The 27,296-nt window shown below is 46.6% G+C and overlaps 1 protein-coding gene across 2 annotated transcripts in view; it reads right to left on the bottom strand.

The window, feature by feature from the left end:
• Positions 1-27,296, bottom strand: part of SLIT1 (slit guidance ligand 1) — a 153,822-nt gene that overhangs the window by 16,631 nt on the left and 109,895 nt on the right. For both annotated transcript variants that reach the window (XR_013995035.1, XM_081075161.1), the window contains exons 13-25: positions 26,828-26,971; positions 20,267-20,430; positions 19,534-19,557; positions 19,227-19,371; positions 18,540-18,614; positions 18,226-18,369; positions 15,506-15,649; positions 15,018-15,184; positions 13,961-14,093; positions 11,738-11,806; positions 10,497-10,568; positions 8,870-8,941; positions 7,971-8,042 (exon numbers count right to left, since the gene is read on the bottom strand). Coding sequence is in view for 1 of the 2 variants with exons in the window: in XM_081075161.1 (XP_080931287.1) it covers positions 7,971-8,042; positions 8,870-8,941; positions 10,497-10,568; positions 11,738-11,806; positions 13,961-14,093; positions 15,018-15,184; positions 15,506-15,649; positions 18,226-18,369; positions 18,540-18,614; positions 19,227-19,371; positions 19,534-19,557; positions 20,267-20,430; positions 26,828-26,971 (1,425 nt within the window). In the remaining variant the exon portion in view is untranslated. The remainder of the gene's footprint in view (positions 1-7,970; positions 8,043-8,869; positions 8,942-10,496; positions 10,569-11,737; positions 11,807-13,960; positions 14,094-15,017; positions 15,185-15,505; positions 15,650-18,225; positions 18,370-18,539; positions 18,615-19,226; positions 19,372-19,533; positions 19,558-20,266; positions 20,431-26,827; positions 26,972-27,296) is intronic.

The following is a 27,296-nucleotide window of genomic DNA, read 5'->3' as shown; positions in this document are numbered from 1 at the left end:
GTTGCCGGTTCGACTCCCTTAAGGGATGTGGGGCTGCGCCCCCTGCAACTAACAACGGCAACTGGATCTGGAGCTGAGCTGTGCTCTCCACAACTAAGATTGAAAGGACAACTTGACTTGGCTGAAGCTGATGAGAGTCTGGAGAAAAACACACCACTGTTCCCCAATAAAATTTTTTAAAAAAATTCCTGGAAATACACACTGTTCCCCAATAAAGTCCTGTTCCCCTTCCCCAATAAAATCTTAAAAAAAAAAAAAAGATGAAGGCACTGGTCTAGGATTGCAAAGAGAAAGTGGGGAAGTGGGCTTTGAATTCCTCATGCTATTAGGGCAGCGCCTATGAATGCACTGCCTCTAGAGTGCACAGGGGAGAAAGAAGCCGGCACACACCTCTGCCCTGAACCAGCTGCTTTTCCCACGGTAGTGCATCTAACCCTCTCTTTAGCCCCGCAGTGTAAGTTTTTCCTCCATCTTAGAGATGTGGGAACTGAGCCTCTCGTGGAATAAGTCATTTCCCTGAGGTCACACAACTAGTGAAGGGCCACCCCTGGATCCAGACCCAGAGTTTTATGACTCTGAAGCCCACACTCTTTAATTTTTCTTTTCATTTTTAATTAAACAAGGAGCATACAAATACATTCTCATCGTAAACTACTTTCAAGCATTTCACACCAAAGTCTCCACCTCACACAACATTGTGAAGGTACTAAATGCCGCTGAATTGTACCCATTAAAATGGTTAATTTTATGTTATGTGAATTTTACTTCAACTTTTTTAAAAAGGCGCATTCCTTTGTCACTGATGGTAGTGCAAATTGAAATAACTCCGATGGAGGGGAATTTTGTGATATCTATCAAATTACCAGTGCAGTTGCTTTTTGACCCACCAATTCTGGTTCTGGGACTCTATCTCACAGATGTGCCTGGACAGGCACAAAAAGACTTCTGTGCAATGGACTGACTGCAGCATTTCTTTTCATCGGAACACTGGGACCAGAGGGTAATCAATGGGGAGTGGTTAAATAAACTACGATATATTCACATTACAAAACAAAAATCTATACCCACTGTTGTTGCCAAACTCAGGAAGCATGGTCACCATGCTTAGGTATGTGGCTTCCAGTCCTTCCCCAAATGTACACATATGGCTCTTCCTTACAAATCAAATCTATCCACGACACATGATTACTGAGCAGCTTGCTTTTTGTCACTAAACAGCACATCTTGGAGATCTTTCCAGGGTTGCATACATGGATTCACCCACCATTTTGTCAAACTGCTTCACGGTATCGCAAAGAAGCCTCATAGCTTACTGAGCAATTTCTCTGTTGCCAGACATTCCGGGCATTTCCAATGGCAGTCAACACTCTTGGATGTGCCTCTCTGTGAAGTGTGAGCATTTTTCTAGAACAGATGCCTAGAAGTAGCGTTCAGGTTGCAGAGGAAGTACGTGTAAAAAACATGTTAACAGCTGCCCTCCAAAAAAGGTTGTATGGACTTACACTCGCCAGCCGTGTAAGGCCATGCCAGCTGCCTCACATCCCCACCCCAGCACTATGTACAGTCAACCTCTTAATGTTTTACCCATCTGGTGGGCAAGCTCTTAATCTTCTCACCAAACAACGGTGAGAGACTTGGAGACAAACAAGACATGGATTTCAGGGCATGAAGGAGCCAGCGTTCGGTGATCCAGCAAATAGAAAAATCAGAGCTTTTTGCCTGATGTTCTTTTATATCAACATTATTTTGAAAATAGAAGGCTGTATAAGGTTAATGAGAATAAGCACATTCATTGAGTAACCAATGGATACACTGCTGTTTTCCACCGGTTTCTGGGTAATGCAGAGGAAGTGGTCCGCCTTGAGATGTGTGCAGTCTGATGAAAGCAGCAGCGCTCTGAGCAGGAATTCCCCAAAATAGTACAGCTGATGACTGCGATCTTGTGAAGGAGGCTGAACAAGACTTGGACTCGCCCCCACGCAGCTGCTCACTGCCCGGGTGACCTTGAGTGGCTCACTTTACATCTCTGGGGCTCACTTTATGATTGGATAAAAGGCCTGCAATCTGGAGGTGGGGGAGAGACAAGCACATATAACCTAAAATGGGCACTGAGGGAATAATTCAGCTTGGAAAAGAAAGCCAGTGCAACCTCGACATGTATTTAATTTTTTTATGTCCTGATTTGCTGACAGCACCCATCCTGGCTAATGGAACAGGAGACACTTTCTTCTTTCCACGGAACAGAACCAGGGCTTCCCAGAGGTCGAGGAAGCTCACACAGACGCTTTGAATCTTGGAAGCTCCGGTGTGTTAAAAAAAAACAAAGACTTTTTAAATTAACAGGAGTACAAAAACTGTGGTATATTTTAAATGATTACATTTACCGAATTAGTACTGTTTCCCCGAAAATAAGACCTAGCCGGACAAGCAGCTCTAATGCGTCTTTTGGAGCAAAAATTGATATAAGACCCGGTCTTATTCTACTATAAGATCGGGTCTTATATAATATTAACCGGATATAATATAATATAATATAATATAATATAATATAATACCAGGTCTTATATTAATTTTCGCTCCAAAAGACACATTAGAGCTGATTGTTTGGCTAGGTCTTATTTTCAGGGAAACGAAGTAATATGTTGAACATAACAAGTGCAAGGTAATGTAATTATGTTATTCATAAGATAAATACAGAATTTATTTAAAAATATTTGGGGTAGTACACTACGGGGGTGTGGTCTGGTAATGAGCCACGAGTTTAAAGTTTATTATGAATGGTTGCTTCTTTCAGTCCTGCAGCTCATTTACAGAAAATGCCAAAAAGATGAACTCTGAGGCTATTATAAATGGGGAGGCCCTTGACATGTCGTAGGATCTTCCCAATTCCCATTTACATTACCTCCAAAACTGGCAGCAAAGTTGCACCTCAAATGTAAGTGTTCCTTTCTGACTCTTACTATAAAAAATAATGAAGAATAATAAAAACTACCAAAGTCAATATGAAGCTACTCAAAACTCTTAAATTCTGGCCTCACCAACACACGCTTTCCTTGTTTCTGTATAGAGCAGACTCTGAGCCATATCTGAATTCAATATTTCAAGCTTTAATTTACCCAAAGGCCAAGTTCTTGTGGCTATTTCAGTTAGTACACTTTCACCTGGGAACCATTTCTCTCAAAAAAAATACTGAGTGTGGAGTGGAGAGCCACAGGCCCAGCTGAGACACAGTGGTGGGGACGGCAGCCAGGCTGCTCTTCAATCCAAAAGGACTGTGGATTCAGTCCCCAAAAAGCATAAATAACCCTGTGTTGTTGATCTTTGGTGTAACTTGTAAATAGTTGAAACAGTAGATATTAGGTGTGTTTATGCCAAGACCCTATGCCAGCCTTCTACTAATGTAACTGGGACTGAAATAGCTTTCCTGGGGCTGCTTCACAGAGGGGCCAATTATAGAGTTTAGCATAGACTGACACTTCAAAATCTCCTTCACCTGAGCTCCACCTCCTCCGCCCATCCTCCTCCCAGGCAATCTATTTGTATGCATCACTATCTCCTTGTACTGGACCAAACCTTCTGGTGAGCAGGAACCAAAACCCTCATGCCGCTCCTGACACTGACAGGCATCCATAAATGTTTGCTGAATGAACGCCTGCCTAAAAGCAAAAGTAATCACAAACCTCAGTATGAAAGCAAAGCAAATTCAAAAAGAAATGAATCATCTGTCATCCCACAAATGTAACTAATGTAATTTTCTTATATTCTCTTCTAGTTCTTGTGTTCATATATGTACATCTTTGAAATCAGAGTGTGCCATCTTCCTTAGTCTGTATTTTCATCGGTAATAAATAATAGTGTCATAACTGTAATTAACTACTGCTATTCTGTCATATGGGCATGGTTTACTTACTCATTCCATATTTACTTTCACACTGAATTCTTAATGAACTTAGAAATCTAGCTTTCCAGCATGTAGCAGATTAGAGGCAACAAAATGCCAGACTACAGACATGAAGAACAAGGTTGGGGAACCTTGGCACAGGATCTGGTGCATAGTAAAGGTTTCCTGATGGATGGATGGACAAATGGACAAAAGATAAGCTAACTGCCAAGTAAGCATAAAGGCAAACAGTGGCAGAGCTGTGTGCAGAGTACTGAAGCCCAGAGCAGTGACGAGCACTCAAAATCGTTATGGCATTTTAAAACCACAGCGGACACTAGAAATAACCTTCGTACGGGCGAGGAAAAAGGCCTAAAGAGATGAATGAATCGTCAGAGATCCCACTGCAAGTTGAAGGCAGAACAAGGACCTGATTCCTTTCTAGAGTTCAAGGGACTTAAAAATGGCAGACCTCACCCTCCACCACACCCGTGGCCCACCCACCCCTCCTTCACACTGCCGGTGAAGAGCAGAGCCAGAGTCACAGCCGGAACAGAGGGCACTTCCAGGAAACAAAACAGGAACACTGGATACTAACTCTTGGGCAAACCTGACGTGTTATAGAGCCATGAGCACATACCTCCCTTCAGAGTGCACGTGGCCTTTGTGAAGCCCAGAGTGAATACGGTGAGTCTATACCATCCTTTTACCATTCCTCGACTCCTTGTAAGTGCTCAAAAAATCCTTCTGGAATACATGTGTGCACATATATTTTGTCAGTATTGCATGTGCACACACCTGAATACAAGCACATGTACATTTCCCAGGCTACTGCTGAGTTCCATTTAAAACTCTGGGTGTAAAGGGCAGAGTTTATTCACAAGGTTGCTTCGTAGTAATGGCAGCTTTCTTTCATATAGATGCATGCTGTCTTATAGACAAATGGGGCTTGCATGCAATTAACAAACACATCTAATCAGTAATGCTAATGCCCTGTTCTATAATTACTGCTTAATCTTTACTTATTGGTTTATTTCTTACAAAGTTGATCTGGCTTCTGGCCTGATGTCACTGTTTGTCTAAGAAAGTCTGAATTTATCGATAGGTGTGGGCTCAAATTTGTTTTTGCAGCTTTGGTTTTTAGTTTGTACAAAATGTATGTTGTTTTTCTACCTCCCATTTGTAAAAACAAAACTTTTAGATTTTGAGCTGGAGACAAGATCAGAATATACTTGGGTATTGTTCAGTTTTTACAGGGAAGGAGGAAAGGTAGTTAACTGTATATTTAAACCCAAGCATAAGACATACACAAAAGGGGAATCCAAAGGTGGGAAAGGTGAACCCCACCAGATGCTTGAAAGGCTCAGGGGTAAGCAAAGGAGGCTGCATGGGCCCAGAGCAGCAGCAGACCTTGGCACCCAGCGTAGATGACTACGGACTCTCTCTGGAAAGAAGCATCCCCAATTTGGGTCCTCAGAATTCCTAACATCGGCAAAAAATGAGTTCACAACCAAAATGACCAAACACAGATGGAAAGAAGCCCCTGTGGATGGGAGTCATCAGGAACACTGAACAACACTGGCCCTGCCTGGCCTTTGTCCAGAGCCACCGTCTCCAGCCAGACTCCCTCCTGCCTCGTCCCATCCAATCTAGCCTCCACATGTCATCATGCTTTCCAGTTTTCTATAATTTAACTCTTCCACAGTTCCCTTCTATCTATAGAATAAAGTCCAAGCTCTCCATCATGGCACAAAGGCCCTTCACAACAGAATTCCAATGTCCCTTTCCAGATTGATCTCTTCCCACCTCATACTCCTCACCCAAACAAACCCCCTATATCCTATGCTGGACAATATAGCACTTACTGAATGTCATTTACTCTCTTGCCTCCACACCTTTGCACATGCTGTTCCTTCTTCCTAGAATGTCCTTCCCCATCTTCTCCAAATGGCGAAAACCTAGTCCCTTTCAAATGGCCCCTCCTGTGACGCTCCTCAGAGTTCCCCAGAGTTAGTAACTGCTGCCTTTGAGTTTGCTTTATAATATCCCAGATGGTAACAGAGCAGAAACCTTGTGTTAGTAAATTCTTCAGCACTTGACTCACTGTGGTTACTCAGGACACATTTATTGAGGCAATAAAGACTAAATAAAGAGCTTTGGAATCAGACACACCTAAGTACAAATCTTGTCTCTGTCATTTCCTACCTTTATAACCTAGGGAAGCTGCTTAACTTTTCAGAAATTGGGACTGCAAAATGGAAATAATCCTACAACCTAGGACAGAGCTACTCACCCCTTACACTTCTGTGGCAGACATCGCTAATCAATCACCACACTCTCCCCACTGAGTCCACACTGGCCCTGGAACCTTCAGTGTGGGCTCAAGGCAGTCCCTGTCAAATTTGTGAAACTGGCACATAGTACAAATCCTACTTCTTATTTCGGTCATGGAGTAAACAAGACACCACAGATAAAGTGTTCACACGTAGGAAAGTATTTGTCCCAAGCAGATCCTCAATGAATGACACTTATTATGATTTTATTTCCTCAACTCTAAAATGATTAGATGCATTTACCATGCTTTGGGAGGAGTGGAGAAATGTTACCATGTTAAATATACAGATCATTTGTAAGATACACTCTGATTTCAGAGATTAAACTATGGGAAAGGTGAATCTTAGAGCTGAGAAAATCCAGTGTGATTGTTGAGGGAATAAATTTCAAAAAGAGAAGCTGGGGATCCCAAAAGGCTCTCTGACCCGGGTGTGCCTGTCCACTCAGGTCCTGGGCACTTGGGTGTGGAGTAGAGAACAAGAGGATGAGGTGACACCCAGCGTCCCTGCCACAGTCCAGCTGGCCCGAATGATTCCTTGGCCTGGAGCTGAGACTCCAGAAGTGAATGCGTTGTGCCCGGTCCCATCTCCAGAATTAGCCCACTGCTTTTCCATGTATTCACTTTTTTTTTATTGTAGCAAAATATATGTAACATTAAATTTGCAATTTGGACCATTTTAAGTGTATAATTCAGTGGCATCACTTACATTCACAATGCTGTGCACTATCACCACTATCTGGTCCCCCCAATTTTTTTATCACCCCAAACAGAAACTCTATACCATTAAACAAAACTTCCCCAATTCCCCCTGCTCCCAGCACCAGGAAACCACCATTCTCCCTTCTGTCGCTATGAACTGAACTATTCTGGGTACCTCATGTCAGTGGAATCATGCAATATTTGTCCTTGTATGTCCTTCCCAAGTTTTCTAGGTTCATTCATATCGTAGCATATGTCAGAACTTCAGTCCTTTTTATGGCTGAATAATATCCCATTGTAAGTATATACCATAGTTTGTTTATCCACTCGTCTGTTGATGGACAGTTCGGTTGTTTTTGCTTTTTGGCTATTGTGCAAATAGTGCTGCTATGAATGTGGGTATATAAGGAATAGCACCAGTATCTGTTTGAGTCCCTGTTTGAGTTCTTTGCGGTGTACACTTAGGAACGGAATTGTTGAGTCATATGGTAATTCTCTGTTTAGCCATTTGAGGAATCGAGTGCCTTTTAAGAAACTTCATGGCTCTGCCAGCTAAATGATTTTGAAAGCAATTCTACACCAATTTATACACTTCTTGAGGGCAGTAAATTTCTGGAGCTTAACCCCTCCCACGTGAAGTCAGAGGCACACTAGTAGTGTTGTCCTTAAGAGAACAGGCTTACAAGACAGAAGCTGGTCCCTACCAGCTGTGTACTTTGGGTGAGTTTCTCAGGTTTCCGGGGTGTTTCCTCACGTGTAAAATGGGAATAATAGTTGCTCTGAGAATTAAATTAGCTCATGCAGATAAAGTGCTTGGCAACCAATAAATGGTCATTACTTCTTTTATTATTGCTTGTGAAGAATTGTTCTTAAATTCCATTGTTGTGACTGATAAAACCCTGAATGTGTAAGGGTCTGAGATGGGGAGCATTTGAAGTTCACAAGCTACATTAGTTTCAGGGTAAAAGCAACAAATTCTGATAGTATCAGGAGGTGAGGTCTTTATTGGAATCCAAATTCTGCTTAAACCCAAAAAATGGGCCCAGAGTTACTTACAAGTGAGACAAGGATGTCACGTCTGCAAAGATGCCCTCCGGGAGGGTGGAGATGTCATTGCCATGCAGAGACCTGAGGACAGAAGAGGCTGTCGGTGTCTCATTCAGAGACAGAGACGTGAGAACTGATGGAGGGAAGGGTGCCGCCCTCTGCCGAGAGGCTCATCGTGCTTATTCTTCAGATGTCCCGTCAGTGCTGTGAGGGAGATGGCTCCCAGCTCAGAGACGGACCCTGCCCTGCTGGCCACAGGCAGGGGACAGGGACCCCTAATGATCCAAGTAGACTACCCTATCCCTCAGCCCTCTTGGAGGACTCTGTTTTTGCCATCATAAATAACTCAAGCACCATTTCTGTTTAAGTAACATATGGAACACATGCAGCCAGGAGCCTGGAGGGAGGTAAGGAAGTTAATGCACGAGCCATAGTTTGGGGGTGAAGAATGTCACCTCGCCCCAGAGGGTCTACCAGAGAATTCACGTGCATGGATACACGAGGGGTCATCATAACAGGCATGACAGATGGCTTTGATCACAGGGCATAAACCTCGCAGTGGGAATCCTTAGAAAAGTTTCATGAATCTCTTACAACACTCTCCATCTGAATAGGAAACACATGTAAATGAGGGGCTATCTCATCTTGGATGCTCTGACCACCCCCCACTTCCACCCCCCCCCACACACACACACTGCAAACACAATTTGGGGCAGACAGCAACCCCTATTTCTCAGCTAGTTTCCCATTCATTCCTCAGCCTCCTCTGTTAGGGGCTTGAATGAGAGTGGACTGGCCTCCCACCTTTGGACACAGTTGGCCCTGCTGGGGCCCCAGACATGGGGACATTTCAGCCCACCAGGTGGGTGGCAGAGCCCTCAGTGGGGCGGATTTCCCTGGAGACTTACAGCAGGCGTAGGGAACGCAGCCCCTGGAAGACCAGAGGAGGAATGCACTGGAGGGCGTTGTAGCTGAGAATCCTGCAGGAAGGAGGGAGGGAGGAAGCAGATTGGTGTTTGCGTGGGGCTGCAGAGCTGAAAGGGGTGGGGCGGGTACCAAGGGGCACGAGGAAGCTGCTGGGGGAGGCAGAAGTGGTCACAGAACGGATTGCAGTGATGGTTCCATGGGTATGAACATATGTCAAAACAGATGACATTTGTACACATTAAGTATGTGCAGTTTAGAGTATATCAATTGTACCTCAATAAAGCTATTTTTTAAATAATAACAAGAGAAAGGAGCTGCCCTTATCACAGGAAAGGGCTCTTTTTCCCTCGCAGCTGCCCGGATCACTTAGAGCAGGATTTCTCAGCCTCTGCACTGCAGACGATTCTTTGTGGAGGGCTGTCCCGAGCGCTGTAGAATGTTTGGCAGCATCCTGGCCTCTACTCACAAGATGCCAGTAGCTCCCCCTGCCCTCCTCAGCTGTGACAACCAAAAATGTTCAAACTTTGCCAAATGTCCCCGGGAGGGCAGCATCGCCCCCGGTTGAGAGCCACTGCCCTAGACCATGGCAGCTTCACACACAGGCTCACGAAAACTTTGAAAGGGGAACTGTGGACTAGCAGACGCTGGGGCCGATCAGTGCAGGTGGGTGGAACCTGTGCGTCAAGGCCTCAGGCCCACATTCTGCTCCTGGGGGCTGGCTGCTTCAGGACCCCACCCTGCTTCTACTGCTTGACCATAGTAGAACCTAAGGGAAAGTTCTGAAGTTCTTGGCACATTATCTGTAAAATGAGGCATTGGGGAGGTGAATGAGATACACTCCTAGGCTCCAAGCAAATATAAGGAATGCTTGTTAATCCTTTCTTCGAATATAATTAAAGCAATCATTAAAATATCTTAAAATATGGGCACAAAAATGTTCAGAGGGTCACTGTTCACAATAGTCCAAACTGGAAACAACCCAAATATCCATCAACAGTAGCATGAGGCAAGCATGGCATAGTCCCACAAGGAATACTACACAGCAGTGAGAAGGAACGGGCCACAGCGTCACACAACACAAGTGGATCTCATAAACATCATGGTAAATAAACTAGATATGGAAATATATATCCTGTATGATACGATTTATATAATGTTAAAAATGGGCAAAATTAAACATTGTGTAGCAATGTATCTGTAGAAAGCAATCTTATAAAGACCAAAGAAGTGATCATCATAAAAGTCAGGGTCGGGGCTGCTTTGGGCTGGGAGAGGGAGGAATAATGATACGGAAGGGACACAGCTACTTTTGGGGTGCTAGCTGTATTCTCATTTTTTGTCTTAGGCATCTACACGTGTGCTATCTTTATGATTAGTTGTTAAACTGTACATTTATATTTTTGCACTTGTGTGTATGTATATATCTATATAGATACTATATTTCAAAATAAAAACCATTTTTTAGAAGTCTTTTCGGGTGGCAGGTCCTGGCGCACCCCTGGTCAGGTGAGGGAGTGCGCCCGCCATACCTGTGAGGGACTGGGGCGTGGGGAAAGTCTCATTCACCACACCACACACCCTGCCCCAACTCCCCCCACTGGGACTCACAGAGTGGTCAGCTGGCTCATGTTGGTGAAGGAGGAGTTGCTTAAAGAACTGATCTTGTTGTTACTTAGGTCCCTGGAAAAGACAAAAGCCCGGGAAAAAGGGTTTCATAAGAACTGGCTCACCATGAGTCCTCTTTCCCACCTTTCCTTCTCAAGTGTTTCTGAGCCACCAGGGGAGCCGCCTCACATCAGATCAAAGAAAGGTTGTCTCTCTCTTTGGCTCTTTCTCACCAGCCACCAAATCACTCCACCACCACCACCTCCCCCAACCAATGGAACAATCAAACACATTTACTAGATTATTGGCAAAGACAGATAAACTGGAGATTCCAAATCCTGTAAGCCAGTGCAGTGCTACTCAGAGTAGCCAGTCCTTGAACTGGACCTCTCACAACAAGGAACTTGTGCCAAACTGCAATCGCCTAGGACACTAAACACACAACCTACTGTGGCTAACCTTATTTTTTCATAGCAAGACTTTCTCAGTGAAGCAAGCAGTATATTGATTTACATTCTGGTATAAGTTCCTTATCTAATTGTAGACTTGTTACAAACAGTTCTCGGGCTGCCATTGATCCACAGACCACACTTAGAGTAGGGCTGCTCCAAGCCACACTAAGATGGAACATTTCTGGACTTCTTTTTGGTAGAATTTAGGCAATGAGCCAGATAAAGACAGTTGAAGTGATTTGTTCATTAGGCTGGAGTGATAAGAGGAGTCAAACTCATTCTGAGGATTATTTTATATACATTCAAGGAGTTGAAATTGTCAAAGCAAAGGTGGAAATAACAAAAAAGCAGATGTTAGCCTGAAGAAAAACGTAGCTACAGATGCATATTTGTAGCTGCCATAATTCATATTTGGTTTGAGGACCAAGGTTGGACTGAAAAGTTTTCCATCACCCTCTACGTCTGCCCTGGTTGCTACGTTTGCAAGGGCTGACCCACGTTAACCATAACTATCAGCTTAGAGGGAGGCTTGGAGAGATGGTGTAGGAAGAAGCAGGGTCCAACCCAAGGGAGCCTGAAACAATGCAATCCCCAAGCATGGCCACTAGGTGGCAAACCAGCTCTAGGCACAGATGGTCCCAGAGAGAAGGGGAGAAATTTTAAAAACTGGATCAGCCCACAAGTGGGGTCTGCAGAGAATTCCAGGAAAGCTAGAGTCACAAGGGTCAGATGCTGATTGCACGCCTGTCCTTTGAGGCTGGCCCGGGATCCTCAAGCCACCTGGATACTCACACAAGCTGTAGGTATTTGAAGGTGGACAGCTCTCCCGGAACCAGGGTGAACTGGTTCCCGTCCAGGTAGCTACAGGAGAGAACACAGCAGTTAGTGCCATGTGGGGAGAACCTCTCCTGGCAGCCAGGCCCTTCTCATTCATTTCCCTCCAACTTGGAGACCACACAACCGCCCAGAATTGCTAATCAGAGGACAAAATACATTAGTGTCTTTTGCTGTTTGGGTAGGTGCCACCCAAAACCCTTGGTAAAAGCCACTGAGACATGAAGCCTCCCTTGGCTCCCTTCCCGCTCCCTTGCCTCGCCCTCTCAGCCTCCTCCCTGTTGGTGGGCACTACCCAGGGCTCAATCTTGGGCTGGCTGCCCTTCCTTCTCTGCTCTGTAATTTTCTTGGCCAAATAGATCTGATCTGCATGTTAATAACCTCAGGCCCACTGGCCAGGCCCCCCACCGGGGCCCCCTCTCTGCCTGCTGGTAAGATACATGAGGTCAGCCCCACAGAAGCTCCAGACCCAAACAAGTCCAAACTTGAGCTCAGTATTTTCATACCCAAACTGGCTTCCCCTGACTCCATCAGCATCACACTCCACGTTCCTAACCACCCAGGCTCAGGCCCAGATGGTGATTCTCCAACTCCCCCTGCAGCCAGTCCCATAACTGCTGGCTTCTCCCACCCACTGGTCTCTCATCATTTGTTTTTGTTCTGTTCCCACATCACCCTTCACGATATACCATCACCCATGCCTGGGCTCCTACACAGCCTCTTTGTTCTCTCAACCTTGGTCTCCCTTCTGGGACTCACTACATACACTGCCACCTAAGTCATTGTTCTTAAAGCCAAGCCCATCAAAAATTCTCCTAAAACCTCCCCAGGTTCCCCATGTCTATAGGGTAGAGCTTGGGATTCAGGATGCTGTGAACCTGCCCTCTCCTCCCCCCACTGCCACCAGTCAGCCTGGCTAAGCAGTGATCCAGGCACCAGGAGCTGAAGCCCCGGCTGGGTTCCCTGCACAGGACTCCCACCAACAGCAGCCATCAGGATGGCCTCCCCACCCCCAAAAAATCCAGATAGCAGCAACATCAGGGCAGTACTCCCCCTGACCCATCACTCTGCATCATATGAAGTGACTTCCCATCCACCTCATTTGATCCTCTCAGCAGCCTTTTAATATACCCGAGTAGCCCCATTTTACAGCTGAGGAAACTGAGGCTTAGAGAAGTCAAGTGATTTTTACAGCATCTTCAGTCAAAAAGGCAAGCTATCCCACCTGTCCCATCATTCTCAGGATTGTTATGAGACACCAAAGAGAAAACGGGGACTCTAACACTGTGATAGAAAACTGGGCGGGTGACAGAGGGCGAGTCACAGGACAGACTGCAGTAGTTCATGTGCTTGTGAAGAAATAGCCAGCCTTGCTGGAAATGAAAGAAATAAAATGAAAACCTTATGCACTCCTCAGGGGAAAAAGAAAAACTCAGCTAGAGACCAAAAGGGGCTAATCTCAGGGGACAGGAAGAGTCAGGGACTGACCAAAGCCTTTCAATTGGAGGTGTCTGTTGAAGAAGACCAGCTCTCCATCCCTCTGTCATACAAATTTACATCCATGCCTCCACATGAGTTCAGATACCAAATCCAGATCAACAAAGATTTTAGACCACAACGCCCTGTGCTGATAGGAGGGCAGGCAGGTCATTTCCACATACAGCTAGTGGGAGTGCAAAGGAAGCAACTTTTCTGGAAGGGAAATCCATCAAAAGGCAGCAAGAGTCCTAACAACACACCACACTTTCACTAGCAGTTCCACTGAAGGGACGTTCACCTTGGTGCTATTTGTGATAGTGAAAAATTGGAAATAACTTAAATATCCAACAAAGGGGGATTTGTTATATAGGTCATAGCAGATTTATGTGATGGAATATTATACGGCCAATAAAAATAACTTTTGTGAGTCTTCATTGCAGAGCAGAATGCTCATGAGATGATGTAAAGTGGAAAAAGTAATGTGACTTCTTGTTTTAAGGCAGAAGAACTTAGTTTAAAGGTATGAAGCACTTGCCATGGATGAATCATGTGTCCAGGAGACTGCAGAGGGGGACCTAAGAGAAGCTCAAAGCCTTCTTGGAAACCAGTGTCTCCTGCAAAGCCCATTCTCCAAGCTGCTAGTCAGCCAATATCTGCTCTTGGTCACCTTCTCCTCCTCAGGCCAGGCCTCAGGCTACTCACAGTTCTGTGACATTCTTGGGGATACCCTTGGGCAGGGCCTGGAGGTGCTTGTTGCTGCATCGGACCACGGTGTCCAGGCAGGCACATTCCTGGGGGCACTGCGGGCGGGGCAGGCAGCCCCCCTCCTCCTGGCCTGGGGAGGAAGGCACAAAGCCACGTCAGTGAGGGGACAGGCCTTCTTAGGGCCTTCTGCGGCCAGCACCCTGCCACAGGGTGCCTCAGTATGTCTCCTCTTGGTTGTACCCCTCCCCCACCAGGGACAAAGTGCCTTGGACCTGTTTTGAGGTTAATATAGGTGTTGGGTCAATCTCTTCTGCCTCAAACCCAGGGTGGACCCAGGCACAGAAGAGAAGGAGGATGGCAGCCATGTAATTTATTAAGTACCTGCTATGTGCTGCTGGACACTGTATTGAAAACAATCTCCTTAACAGTGCAGTAAGGGGTACCACTCTCACCTCTAGAATGCAAGCACCATGAGGACAGAGACTTGCGTCTCTTCTTTGTTCACTGAAGGAGCCCAGAGAAGGGACTGGCACATAGTAGCCCTCAAAATAGATCAGTTGAATGAATGAATTTCTATTTTACCAGAGATCTGGAGAGGTTAAATAACTTGCTCAGGTTAGAAGACTGGCCAGAGGCAATGTGGGGTCTGTACCCACTGCATATTCTGGACAGGGAGAACCCATAAGTCTGCAGCTCTTAGGAACAGCCAGAAGTAGGTCTCTAGGTTCAACATACTCATATAAAGAAAATACACTAAAATGTTAACTGTGATTTTCTCTGAGTGGGGAAAATAGGTAAAATTTATTTTCTTCTTTTATCTATATTTTCCCAGTTAAAAAAAAACAAACAGTAAACCTATTAGTGCTCTTATAATCACACAAAGACACCACCAGGTGGGGCTCCCCGCTCCTTGCCCCTCCCCATCAACAGAGTCTCTCTCCCCACGGCCCTTCCTCTCAGGGGCATGTCACAAGGCAATGCCCACCCACTCCGCATGCCCCCGGCCTGGCTCAGGTCACTCTCTACCGTGCCACCCAGGGGGCCCATGAGTTACCTTCCTCACACCTGAAGTCAGGGAAGGCCACGTCCTGCAGGGGAATCTGCCGCAAGAAGTCTGGGTTCTGGCATCGAGGGTTCCCTGTGACTATCTTCCTTTTCCGCAGCCAGTCGCCCAGCCAGGCCAGCTGGCAGTTGCAGTTGAAAGGGTTGGCCAGGAGATTTCTGGAAGAGGCAGATTGTGTGACCAGGAAGACACCCAGTCTCAGCTGTCCCAGCAAAGTCCTCTCCCTCCCGCCATGTACTGTCCACACGGCCACCTACACTCTCCCAGACGACAACCAACCATTGCCGAGAGGCACTGTTCCTACATGGCAGGGCCCATATTCCAAAAACCATGGGCACCCAAACATTCCCTGAGCGTGTTCTTTAAAGTAACCACTGGGAAGACCATGCCCTGGGGATGGTGGGTGGAGGGGGCTCCTGGAGGGCAGATGGCTGATGCCCCAGCCCCCGGCCTGCCTGTCCTCTGAGGGCCAGACTTACAGTGTGGAGAGGGCCTGCAGGGTGTCAAAGGCCCCGGGGGAGATGGTGGCAATCTGGTTGTCGTACAGTGAGAGGAGACGGACATTGCGCAGGCCCGTGAAGCTGTCATTGTGGATACAGCTGATGCGGTTATTCCTCAGCATCCTGGGAGGGAGGGCGGAGAGGAGAGGAGAGCCAACACTGTGCCCGTCGGCCACCTGCCTGCACTGTGCTTTGGCCACCACCCACCAGCTCACAGCGCTCCTGCGGGGGCACTGAGCCACAGGAGGGCAAGCCTCGCACCACAACCCTTCACACCTGAGCTCCCCTGCAGACCTTCCCTGCCTCTGTGATGCCTCCTCTGCCTCCTGCCCTCACAGCCCTGCCCTGCCAGCCATCACCTTCACTCCCTAGATGTCCAGAGCCTCCCCCCACCTCCCTGCCTCGCTCCATGTCAACAGACTTTCCTAAAAAAGACTTTCCCCAGAGACTTTTCTAAAACCTAAACCCGGTCATGTCCCTCTTCGGCCTAAAAAGCCCACAGCGGCTTCCAAACTGCCCACAGAATCATGTTTAAACACTTCGCTACGCCTCTCGGCAGCCTGTCTAACCTAGCCCCAGATCAGCACCTGCCCACCTCCCTGGACAGCGACACACCCTCGACTCCTTTGTCCTTCAGGCACGCTGTTGGGCCAGCACCCCTCACCTTTCCCCAGCCACGATTTCCTTCTAGAATGACCTTCTTCCTCATTCATATCTGCAAACGTCTCTGTTCACCTCACAAACCTAGCTCAATTCCCCTCCCCAATCAAAACCAAAACCAAGCCTGACACAGAATAAGCAATTCACGAAAGAAATGAAAAATGGTTTATGAACGTTCACAGAAAATGTTCAAACTTACTAATAATCAAGGACATTTAAGCGATACTGAATCTTTGCCTGCCAAACCCAAAAATTATTAACAATACAATAATAGTAATAACAGTAATGGTAATGCTGCCAGCGTCGGCAAGAGTGTGGGCTCGTGGGCACTTTCACAACCTGCTGGTACGAGCGCAACCTGTGAGCTCTGTGCAAGTGCACTGGTGAGATGCACCGAAATCCGTGCAGGGCACTTCATGCTGTCACCCAGCACACCTTCTTTTAGGAACGTATCATAAAGGAACAGACCTGGATGGCCACAGACTTGTAGGCTAAAGATAGCAATCACAACACTGCTTATTATTGAAAAATTGGAAATAGCCTCAATTTCCTGTAATTACATAATTTATACTCATTCTAAATGATATTATAAAAGAACTTTTCATGTTTCATGAACAATGTATTTAAGGACAAAGCAGATTACAACATCAAATGTACTATAGGATCCATTAAAAACATAAAAAAAAATCTGTGTATGCATATATATACTATATATATGTGTGTGTGTGTATATATATGTGTGTGTATATATATATATATATACACTGTCTCTATATATTTATATGTAGATAGGTGATAGACAGAGATAACATTTCTGCACAGTGGAGGGGTTATGGGCATTTCTTTTTCTGTGCCTGTACCATGACTCGTGTGCTCTTGCTGGCTCTGTCCCAGCACCAGCCCTTCTCCTCTCCTCTGTCCCTATCCAAGTCTTCCTCAGAAAGAACACAAATGACTGCTTGAATGGCACATGGCACCTTCATTCAAGAAATACTAAGCAAGTATAGAGAAGAATGAGGCAGCCCTATGTGAACAGCCTGGAAAGATGGCCATGCTATGTTCACGAGGGAAAAAGCAAGCTGCAGAACACAGCAAATAATAACATCCCCTTTTTGAACAACGAACAAAAATCCACAGAGAATTCATATGTTCATTTACCTTACACGAATTCCGAGATACGTGCTCAGAAACCAACCCATAGCCCTTCCGCAGGGCTGGGCTTTAAACCCAAGTGGGTGGCTCCTAGAGTCGTGTTGCTCAACACAGTTGCTACTAGTCACAGGTAGTTATTTAGATTTAAGTTAATTAAAATGAAATGAAATTCAAAATGTAGTGCCTCAGTAGCACTGACCACAGGTGAAGTACTCTATAGCCACCTGTGTTGGACAGGGCAGACATGGGACGTTTCCATCACTGTACGAAGTTCAAGTGCACAGCACTGTCTATTGGACAAGCTAAAAGTCTACGTGACCATCGGAGGCGCTAATGCTGCCTGGGCAGAGTGGCTCACGGCGGCATATGTGAAGGGTCGATGACACCAGGAGCCTACTGGGTCCTGATGTCTGCTTAGCTCTGCTGGGTTCTGCATCATAGGATCCCTGAATCCCAGAAATGGGATTCTGCTCCCCCATCTTCGCCTACTTTAGTCACTCTGCAATGTCCCTGTCATGGGGCCATCCGACCCTTTCTGCCTATAGTAGTGCCAGCCACTGAACTGAACACACGTGCTGTGCTCTTGCAGCCTGACTACAGGGCAGTGAGAGGGGACCTCCAGAAGGGCCCACCTCCCTCCATCCCTTCCCCAGGCACCAACACCACACCGCAGGGAACCAGAAAGCAGGCCTCACCATAGTTACCAACATCTGGTTACTTGGCCCACTGCAGTCAGGGTCCTCTGCTCTCTCCTCCTCCTGCAAGCTGGAGCCAGGGAGAGGGGGCCTCCTATCCTCTCTTCCTTTCCCTTTAAGCAGACACCCACACTCCGGCTTTTGCCTACTGCAGTGCAGCTGCCCATCCTGCTCCCCCGCCTGTACACTCACAGGGTCCTCAAGCCATCCAGGCCCCGGAACATGCCACTCCGGATGGACTCCAGCTGGTTGGCGGTCAGATGCAGCTCGCTCACAGAGGCTGCGCCCTCGAAGGCCCCGTCTTCGATTTCTGACACCTTGTTGTTGCTCAGGTTGCTGGGAGAGGAGGTGGCAGGAGGATCATGGAGCTCAGGACCCCTCTTCCTGCACCCAACTCCCATGCACAGGAGCCCTGCCCGCCGTGGGAGCGCCCCACACCCTGTATCTTCCTCCTCCATCCTGGGCCAGTGTCCTGACTACAACCTTCCCACCAATGGGTAACTCACATTTTCTTCAGATGGGTGAGTTTTTTAAACATCCCAGTGGCCTCCAGGATGGAAATCTCATTGTTGTTTAATCGTCTGTAAGAGGCAATGAAGGGAAGTTATACATCCATAAATGACAGACATTGAAGTATCTTCCAAACGGAGATTATTTGAGACTCAAACAAAGGGGACTCTCAACAGAATTTACCCGGCAAGGCAAAAGGAAGGTTGGGCCAAAAACTGAACCTAGGAGGAGGGGAGTTGTGAATGGGGATATTTTTAACATACAAAATGCCACAGAAATTTACGTATATAAATGACAGATATGTGTAGGTATTCATGCACATGCATGTATATGTGCACAAATTTATATTTTTAGATAGAGAAAAAAATAGTCAAAGGATAGTTTAAGCCCCAACTTGAGCTAATCAAATCATGTCCCCCCCCCCCCGCAAATGCCAAAAGCATGATTGAGAAAAGTCACCCCTGGTTCAGGCTGGTGACCTGCCCTGGGTACCAGAGATTGCTTCAAAAGCGTGCAAGGCTGTGAGTCAGAAGTAGAGGGGTGGGGGCTGCTTTCTGCAAAGCCAGCAGGGGCCATGCCGGTATCCTCAGTGGTCCCCAGAGCTAGACAGAGGTAAACCTGGAGCACTCAGGGAGCTTAGGGGAGCAGGGGCAGGTGAGAGTGGGGCGGGCCTGGGTCCTCACAGCTCGGCTGTGGACTGGGGGATGCGATCAGGGATCTTGGTGAGCTTCAGGCTGGAGCACTCCACCACACTGGCCTCACAGCGGCACTTGTGGGGACAGACAACATCACTGTTGCATTCGCTGTTCAGCTGGTAATCCTCCGTGCCTGTGGTGAGAAGGCAGGGGCGGGGGGTTGAGAGGCCCAGGGCAGGCTCCAAGCAGCTTTGACCAGCCCATCTCCCAGGCCGCTCAGCCTGCCACCCGAACCCCCTGCCTACCCACTCTCATCACCCCACCCAGGCCAGCCTTGCTTCCCCCACTCTCCTACCTGGAATGAAGTACTGCTCTTTGGCTGGGGAGAAAAGCAGAAATACCATGATGTCGGTAGGATCATCCAGGACTTGCAGGAAGAGCCTAGACCCCAGCCCCACTACCCAGCTGAAGCACCCCAAGAATGAGGCTGGGGTCCCAGAACAGGGCCCAGAGCCCATCCGCCCAGCCCCTGTGTAGAGAAGGCCTTGTATGAAGCATAGATACTCCTTGCCCAGGCTGATGCTGGGGGCAGCTCCACACCCAATTAAACCTCTCAGGGAGTCCCAAAGCCATGGGAACGCTCATGTGCAATGGTACTAGATAGGGGTAGAGCAAGGAGACATCAGGCCCTGACCAGGATCCAGGCTCAGAAGCTGACCCACACTGCCCCCAGGCCAGACGCTGCTGCCCCAGAGCCGGGAAAAGGCAACTGTCTCCCTGAGGACGGGTCCCAGGCCTTCAGAGCGTCTTTAAAGGCTGAAAGCAGTAGCATAAAAGAGAACTGGCCTGGGAGTAGAGGACCTGGGTCTTTGTCTGGGTCCTCCCTCGGGACGTTTAGCAAGCTCCCCATCCCCAGGCCAGACACATGAGGGGTGGGACTGAACACCATTCATATCCAAGCCTAGAATTTAGGGCCAACACCCTCCAGCATGGGTTCTATACGGCCTGGGGCACCCTTGCTGGAGCCATACAGGAAACAGCACGGGGTCCCTGAGCAGGTCGAAGACAAGCAGGTGGGCAGGCAGTACCTGAACACCGGAACTTCTTGCTCTTGATCTGCCCGATGCGCTTGTTGGCGAGGCGCCGGGGGCTGGCACAGCGGGCCCCGCTTGTCTCAATGGGGTTGGTGCGCAGGAAGTCCGCCAGCCACTTGAGGTTACAGTCACAGATGAAAGGGTTCTGGGCCAGATGCCTGTCCAAATGGGGCAGATCGGGGTCAGCGCAAGGGCTGCGACCCTGCTCTCACCTCCACCTTAATGGGGCCTCGCTGCTGGCTCACGGTCCACAGCCTGGGGCTGGCCCTGGGGAGAATGCACCGCCTGGGGGCACCACCTGGGTATACCCATCATCTTCAGAGAAGTCTTGCCACAGCACCACAGTGGGGAACTGTCTCTGCAATTGTTGGAACTTCCAGTTGTCCCTGTCATACACCCCCCTTCAAGCTTCACTCTGGCCCATCTTCTTCTACTCACCCATCTCTCCCTTTGCCCTGGGACATTTCACAAACATGAGTAGAGGTAGGAATAACCTGGAGACTCCCCACAGATGAGGGGACAAAACAGGCACTAGAACCCAGGATTGTCAGTGCTCAGGGGCCTTGGGACCTCTCTGCACTGTGAGCCATGGGTTGTCCCCTTTCTGTGGCTCAGGCAGCAGCAGTCTTTGTCTCACAGCCTCCTGTCAGGAAGGGGCTGGGCCAGGGGTGGCAAGGCTGGGCCTGCAGCAGCCTCTGAGCTCTGCACGGACTCTCCATTCCCACAGCAGGCCGCAGGGGTTGCCTCTCCTTGGCCATTTTATAGGCCATCGTTTGACACAGGGAAACTCAGAAAACACCAATGAGTAGCTACTTATTGGGGAACCACTCCTATTCTGCTGAGCAGCCTGTGTCACCAGCAGGGTATACGAGGTCTGACAATGAAGTTCGCGAACTTGTTGCAATGATGATGCTAAACTTTTTTGACACAGGAGGGATTATTCATTATGAATTTGTACCAACTGGACAGACAGTTGACCAAGTTTACTATTTAGGAGTACTAAAAAGGCTGTGTGAAAAAGCTGGACGACCTGAACTTTTTGCCAACAACTCATGGCTCTTATGTCACAACAATGCACCAGCTCACGGAGTTTTTAGTCAGTAAACAAATAACTGTATTGGAACACCCACCCTGCTCATCTGATCTGGCCCCCAACAACTTGTTTTTTTCACCTGAAGATAGAGGAAATATTGAAGGAAGGCATTTGGATGACATTGAGGACATCAGGGGTAATATGACAACAGCTCTGATGGTCATTCCAGAAAGAGTCCCAAAATTTCATTGAAGCGTGGACTAGGTGCTGGCATGGGTGCACAGCTTCCCAAGGGGAGGACTTCGAAGGTGACTGCAGTGATATTCAACAGTGAGGTATGTAGCACTTTTTCTAGGATGAGTTTGCGAACTTAATTGTCCGACCTGTATGTGGGGAGGGGACAGCTGATAGACGATGACAAACGAGGGAGCCCGGTTGCTGTGAGTGACCACATGGCTGCCTTTGCCATTTTTCCTGACCACTTCAGCAGGCTCAGAGCAGTCACATCTGAACTACCCTAGCAGCCAGCGGCTGGCTCACCTGGGTCTGGGCCACCACGCTCTGGGTGTGCCCTGCTTTCCAAACCAAGATAGCCAGGGCAGAAAATTCCAGCAGTCCTGGCTCTGTACCTGAGACCCAATGTTTCTGCATGGAAGTACAGGCAGACAGCGCAGGGGCCAGCTCTGAGAACTTACCATGGCCTGGCTACCTTCCTCCATCAATTGCCATCTACTTACTGGCCTCAGTCTCATCACGTGCTGGGACTTCAGAGCTCTCCAAAGAGAGGCAGGAGCCCTGTCCATGGTCTATACTCAGCTGAGACCCTGACTGCTCTCTCTCTAGGCTCTGCCCTGTGGCCTCTGGTTAGAGCCATCCCTGCCCAGCTGTCCCTGTCACTCCCCTATGCAGAGCTCCTCACTTTCCTGCCTGAGTCCTGGCTCCTTACAGACCCCCCATGTAGGCCAGGCCCTCCTAACCCCTTCTGCATCCAGTTTGACATTTGTTTCCCAATTTAAACTGTCAATTTGAACAGAGAAGACACGTTTGCTGACTCCCCATGGCAGAGTTCGTAGCTACTTTAAAACACTCTAGGATTCAGGGACTGCTCCAGGCTGCTCCCAGCCGCCCACCCACCTCTGTCTGTGCCTTCCTACCGAGCCTCTGCTTGAACTAATTGCTTTCCTTTATCCCAATCTTAGCAGAAAACTCTGTTTACAATCAATTCAATTATGTTGCTTAGGCATGTATTAAATTATTCAAGTGGTGAGGAGTAGAATACATCCCTTTTAAGAATAGGCTATTTGTGTCAAAACCGACTATAAAATGTGAACCACCCATAGAGGCAAGTGGCACTTAAGTGAGCAAACTTAAGTATTTGACTGACACAAATTGGAATTTCTAACAAAATTCTAAACAAAATTCAAAATTTGCAAAATGCAGGGAGCTTGGGAGGGAAAATATTTAGAAGGAAGATAAAAACATCTGCTTGGGAAAAGCTAATCATATTAAAGGCACACCCAGAAACACCCTATACGTGTGGCCGTGGGGTTCTCTCCGTGAACATTTCTGACAGTGGAAGGTGGAAGGGAAGACAGGCTCTCAGTGTCTTTCTTGGAATATGCATTAAGAAGTCACAACTGAAAATCTTTAGGGGCACATGCTCAGTATCGTTTGTCACATTAAACCCACAATGAGATACCATTTCATACCCCCTGCAATCAAAAAGACAAACAAGTTGGAAAGAATGTAGAGAAACTGGAATATATATCACTGGAGTATCTATCATAATATATCGTTGCTGGAACTATAAAACAGTACAGCCACTTTGGAAAACAGTGGCAGTTTCTTCAAAAGTTAAACATAGATTTCCCATGTGACCCAGAAATTGCAAGAGAAATGAAAACATTTGTCCACACAAAGATTTGTAAGTGAATACTCATAGCAGCATATTTCGTAATGGTCCCAGAGTGGAAACCCAAATGTCCATCAGCGAGAATGGATACACAAAATGTGGTCTATCTGTACAATGGAAAATTATTTGGCAGTAAAAAGAAACAACGTAGTGATACATACTGCAATATGGATAAACCTGAAAAACATCACGCGAAGCAAAAGAAATCAGTCACAAAAGATGACATATTGTATGATTCCATTTTAATGAAATGTCCAAAAAAGGCAAATCTATAGAGACAGAAATTAGATTAGTGGTTGCCTGGGGGTGGGCTGGAAATAGAGATTGATTGTAAATGGGCACAAGGGATTTTTGGGGGTGATGAAAATATTCTAAAATTGGAATTGTGGTAATAGTTGAATAATTACAAATTGACTAAAAACCATTGAATTATACACTTAGAACACGTAAAGTTTATGGTATGTAAGTTATACCTCATTAAAGCTGTTTAAAAAATTTTTTTGGACCTCCTTTATCTTCGTCTACCAAAAAAAATTATTTTTAATCTCTTGGGACAAGTAAAACTGCAGCAAAATCAATACTATGACACAAGGCACTCAATTTTGGAACTATGGACAAATCAAGCGAGATCTGATGAGTTTGAATCTGCTCAGGTCTGACTCAGGACTCAGTCTCGGGGTTAAACCATCCAAAGCTGAAATAAGCATATGTAATTGCACTTGGATTTGCATTTCTTTTATTCTTGTTCCAAACTGTACTTCAGTTGTTAATAGGTAATAATTGTTCATGAAAGTTTTGTTTTACAGCCTGAAATAATGAGGTCTATTCTCATAGTTGAGCTAACTGCTTTCTCAGTGATACTAAAGAGAAGCCTTGGACCAAATCCCTGCTTTACTAGATGCTGTGTGACTTCAGGTGAGTCACGTAACCTCCCTTTGGCTCGGTTTCCTTATAAGTAAAGTCAGGTATGATAGAACCTACCTCCATAGGTTAACTAAATACTAAGTAAGACAATACATGTAAAAACAGTGGCCTGGCCACTGTATTCAGCAAGGGCTCAATAAATAGAGGTGACTGCTGTTGTTATCAGTATTACTACTATTGGTTATTATACACCGGGGTGCCAAAAAAATGTGTACAAGTGGACACTTTGGTCAGCATCGCTCAAGCAATAGCTCGCTGTAATCAGAAGTGTCTGGATGCTGATGGGAACCACTCTGAGCACCTCTTGTAATTGCAGAAGTCAAATGTGACTTGTATTCATCTTTTGTTATCAGTATATATTGAGTATTACAATTTTAATAGTTTTTTCCTTTCTTAAAATGTGTGTACATTTTCTTGCACCCTCTGTATATTTAATGTATATTATATAGTATATATATTATATTTCACCTATGGGAAGCCTTCCTACTCTAGAATTTTGCTCCAGCTTTGTGTCCCACTACCGCCTTCGTCGCAGTGGCCAAGATCTCTGGGATGGTGTCTGGAGGGCAGAAGCACTCTATGCAATCCATTCCAGCCAGGTAAATGGACACAGACAGAGGCCATCCGCAGCAAGCATATCCGTTTGATTTATTCACTCTCTTTCCACCTTGAGAGGGAGACGCTTCTCACATGAGACCCTCAGTGCTATCCCCCACCCCCAGACTTTCCTGTATGTGGGTCCCTAGACTTGGAATCTCCTTAGTGAGTTTCTCTCAGATGTTCTACCAATTTTATAAAATAATCCACCTTGCCCATGTCTGCCTGTAACCTATCATTTCACATACTTGGCAAGATTTCCCCATGGTGCTCCATCTTCCTCTCCCTGGCTATACGTAAATTAATTAGCAGGCGTGGGCCGCAGGCAGGTTCACAGGCTTAAAATGAGTTTGTCTTCGTGGCTGACACCCTTGCTGACATGCAGGGTCCCCAGGGAGCAGGAGCTGTGCCTTCTATTCATCCTGCTCTGCACCTATCTCAGTACTCTGTGCAGACATTATCAGACAGAGACAACTGCCCAATAGATAAACAGTGTGGCGACAACCACAATGTCACAACAATATTAATAATAAATGTCCATTAAGCACACTTCATAGGACCCACGGGTCAGCACACCGAGTCCAACTACGAGTCCCAGAACTAAAAATGTAGAATGAAGGACACCACACAAATGCCTAAGTTTAACCAAGTAGTAGATGACATTTCCCTATACAGAAGCATTCCAGCTAAAAGCTAAGGACTCTTAGCAAAAAGCATAACCACAAAAGCACTTTTGAATGAAGAAGGAATGTCAGAATTCAAACATCGCCATTGCAGGACCCTTAATGAATGAAAGAGAGACAACCAGACATCCTGTGCCTCCGGATGGAAGTACACCATCCTACCTATGAAGTCATCTTTCCAAACAAAGAAAAAAAGAAATTGGAACCTGACCAAACTCCCAGGTGAAAATGTCTATCGGCAGGACATAGATAGGACAGTGTGTGTGAAACTACACCACATTTCCTGAATGCAATCAGGAAAGTCTAGACTAGGAGAAACCAATAGTACAGTGTCTTCAACAAACAAATTGCAAGGAAAAAGGAGATGGAGAGGTCACCTTTAGACGAAAAGTGACTTACGTGATACATCAACCAATACCAACCAATTGAATTGCATAGGCCTAATTTAAATCCTGATTCAAACAAAGTATTTTAAAAATTGTATAACATGTATGAGACACTTGGGAATTCAAACAATAATTAGATATTTGATGTATTGATGAATTAATTGTTAAATTTTTAGATAGAATAATAGTGTTGTTCTTAAAGCATCCTTGCCTTTTATAAATGTGTATGAAGTCTGCATAGATGATAAGTGATGACCGGGAGTTACCTAAAAACAGTCTGGGAGGCATGGAAGAGAGGAAGTATAGATGAAACAAGACTGGCCATGAGATAAAGCTGGGTGATGAGGGCTGGGAGGATCATTGTACTGCTTGTAATATGCTTGTAATGTTCTATAATAAAAGATTAAAACAAATTCCTAGAGCTGTTGCTCTTGAATTTTTAATTTATAATCATCATTGTTATTACTAGATTTCATCTGATATTAGACATTATCAATTGCAAGGTGCACTATTATTGTATGCATTGTCAAGAAAAAACAACATGCTGCCAATTAAATGATAGGCCATCGTTTGCAATATACATCCCAATTTCAGAGCTGTTAACACGGAAAGAACATGTGTCTTAGAATCAATGGGCAATAATAACAATAATAATAATAATAATAATATTAACTGTGGCCAGCACTTAAGAAGCATTTCCGATGAGCTAAGCTCTGTACAAACATCCTCTTTAATTTCATAACAACCTTATGAAGAAGATGATATCCATCCTTATTCGATGAATAAGTAATGAGACCCAGAGAAGCAAATTAATTTGCCCAGGGTCACACAGCCAATAAGAGGCATCGCTGGGATATGAACCCGGGATTGTCTAACCCAGAGCTGTGCTCTTTCCTCCATAAGAGGCCAATTCCAGTGAGTAAAAGGCACAGGGCAAGACAGTCACCTGTACCTGGAGGCTGTTACCTCCCCCTAGGTCCACCCGCTGGGGTGGAGCGCAGGAGGACAGAGGGCACTCACAGGGTCTGGATGGCCCGCAGGGAGGTGAAAGTGCCCTTGGCGAGACTCTGGATCTTGTTGTCGTACAGGGAGAGAAGTGAGAGGTTCTGCAGGTCCTGGAAGGCATCGGGCCGGACGCAGTTGATCTTGTTGGCATTCAAGAGCCTGTGGGCAGAGCCAGGGCCAGGCGGTAAGGAGAGAGGCACAGCATCAGACTCATCCACAGTCCTGGGCACCTTCCCAGGCACTCAGCAGGCACAGGGCATCAGCACATCTGGCCCTTGGGTATCCACTCCATGCAGAAGAGCTGAGACCTCTGACTGCCCTCTCCATGCACTGGGACCACCTTAGCCCCACTCTTCTCTCTTTCAGGGAACCATTAGAGGTGCCCCACGGGATTCTCAGAAAGCCGAGAGTACAGTGCAAAGCCACCTCCCTAAGGCATTTGGGGGACTCCTCCTCCTTCACAGAGTTCTGCTGGGTTCCTCAG

Source organism: Rhinolophus hipposideros (genome assembly GCF_964194185.1).
Source record: "Rhinolophus hipposideros genome assembly, chromosome: 15".
NCBI lineage: Eukaryota > Metazoa > Chordata > Mammalia > Chiroptera > Rhinolophidae > Rhinolophus > Rhinolophus hipposideros.
The sequence above is the reverse complement of the archived record's forward strand: the minus strand, read 5'-3'. Positions and strand labels throughout refer to the sequence as shown.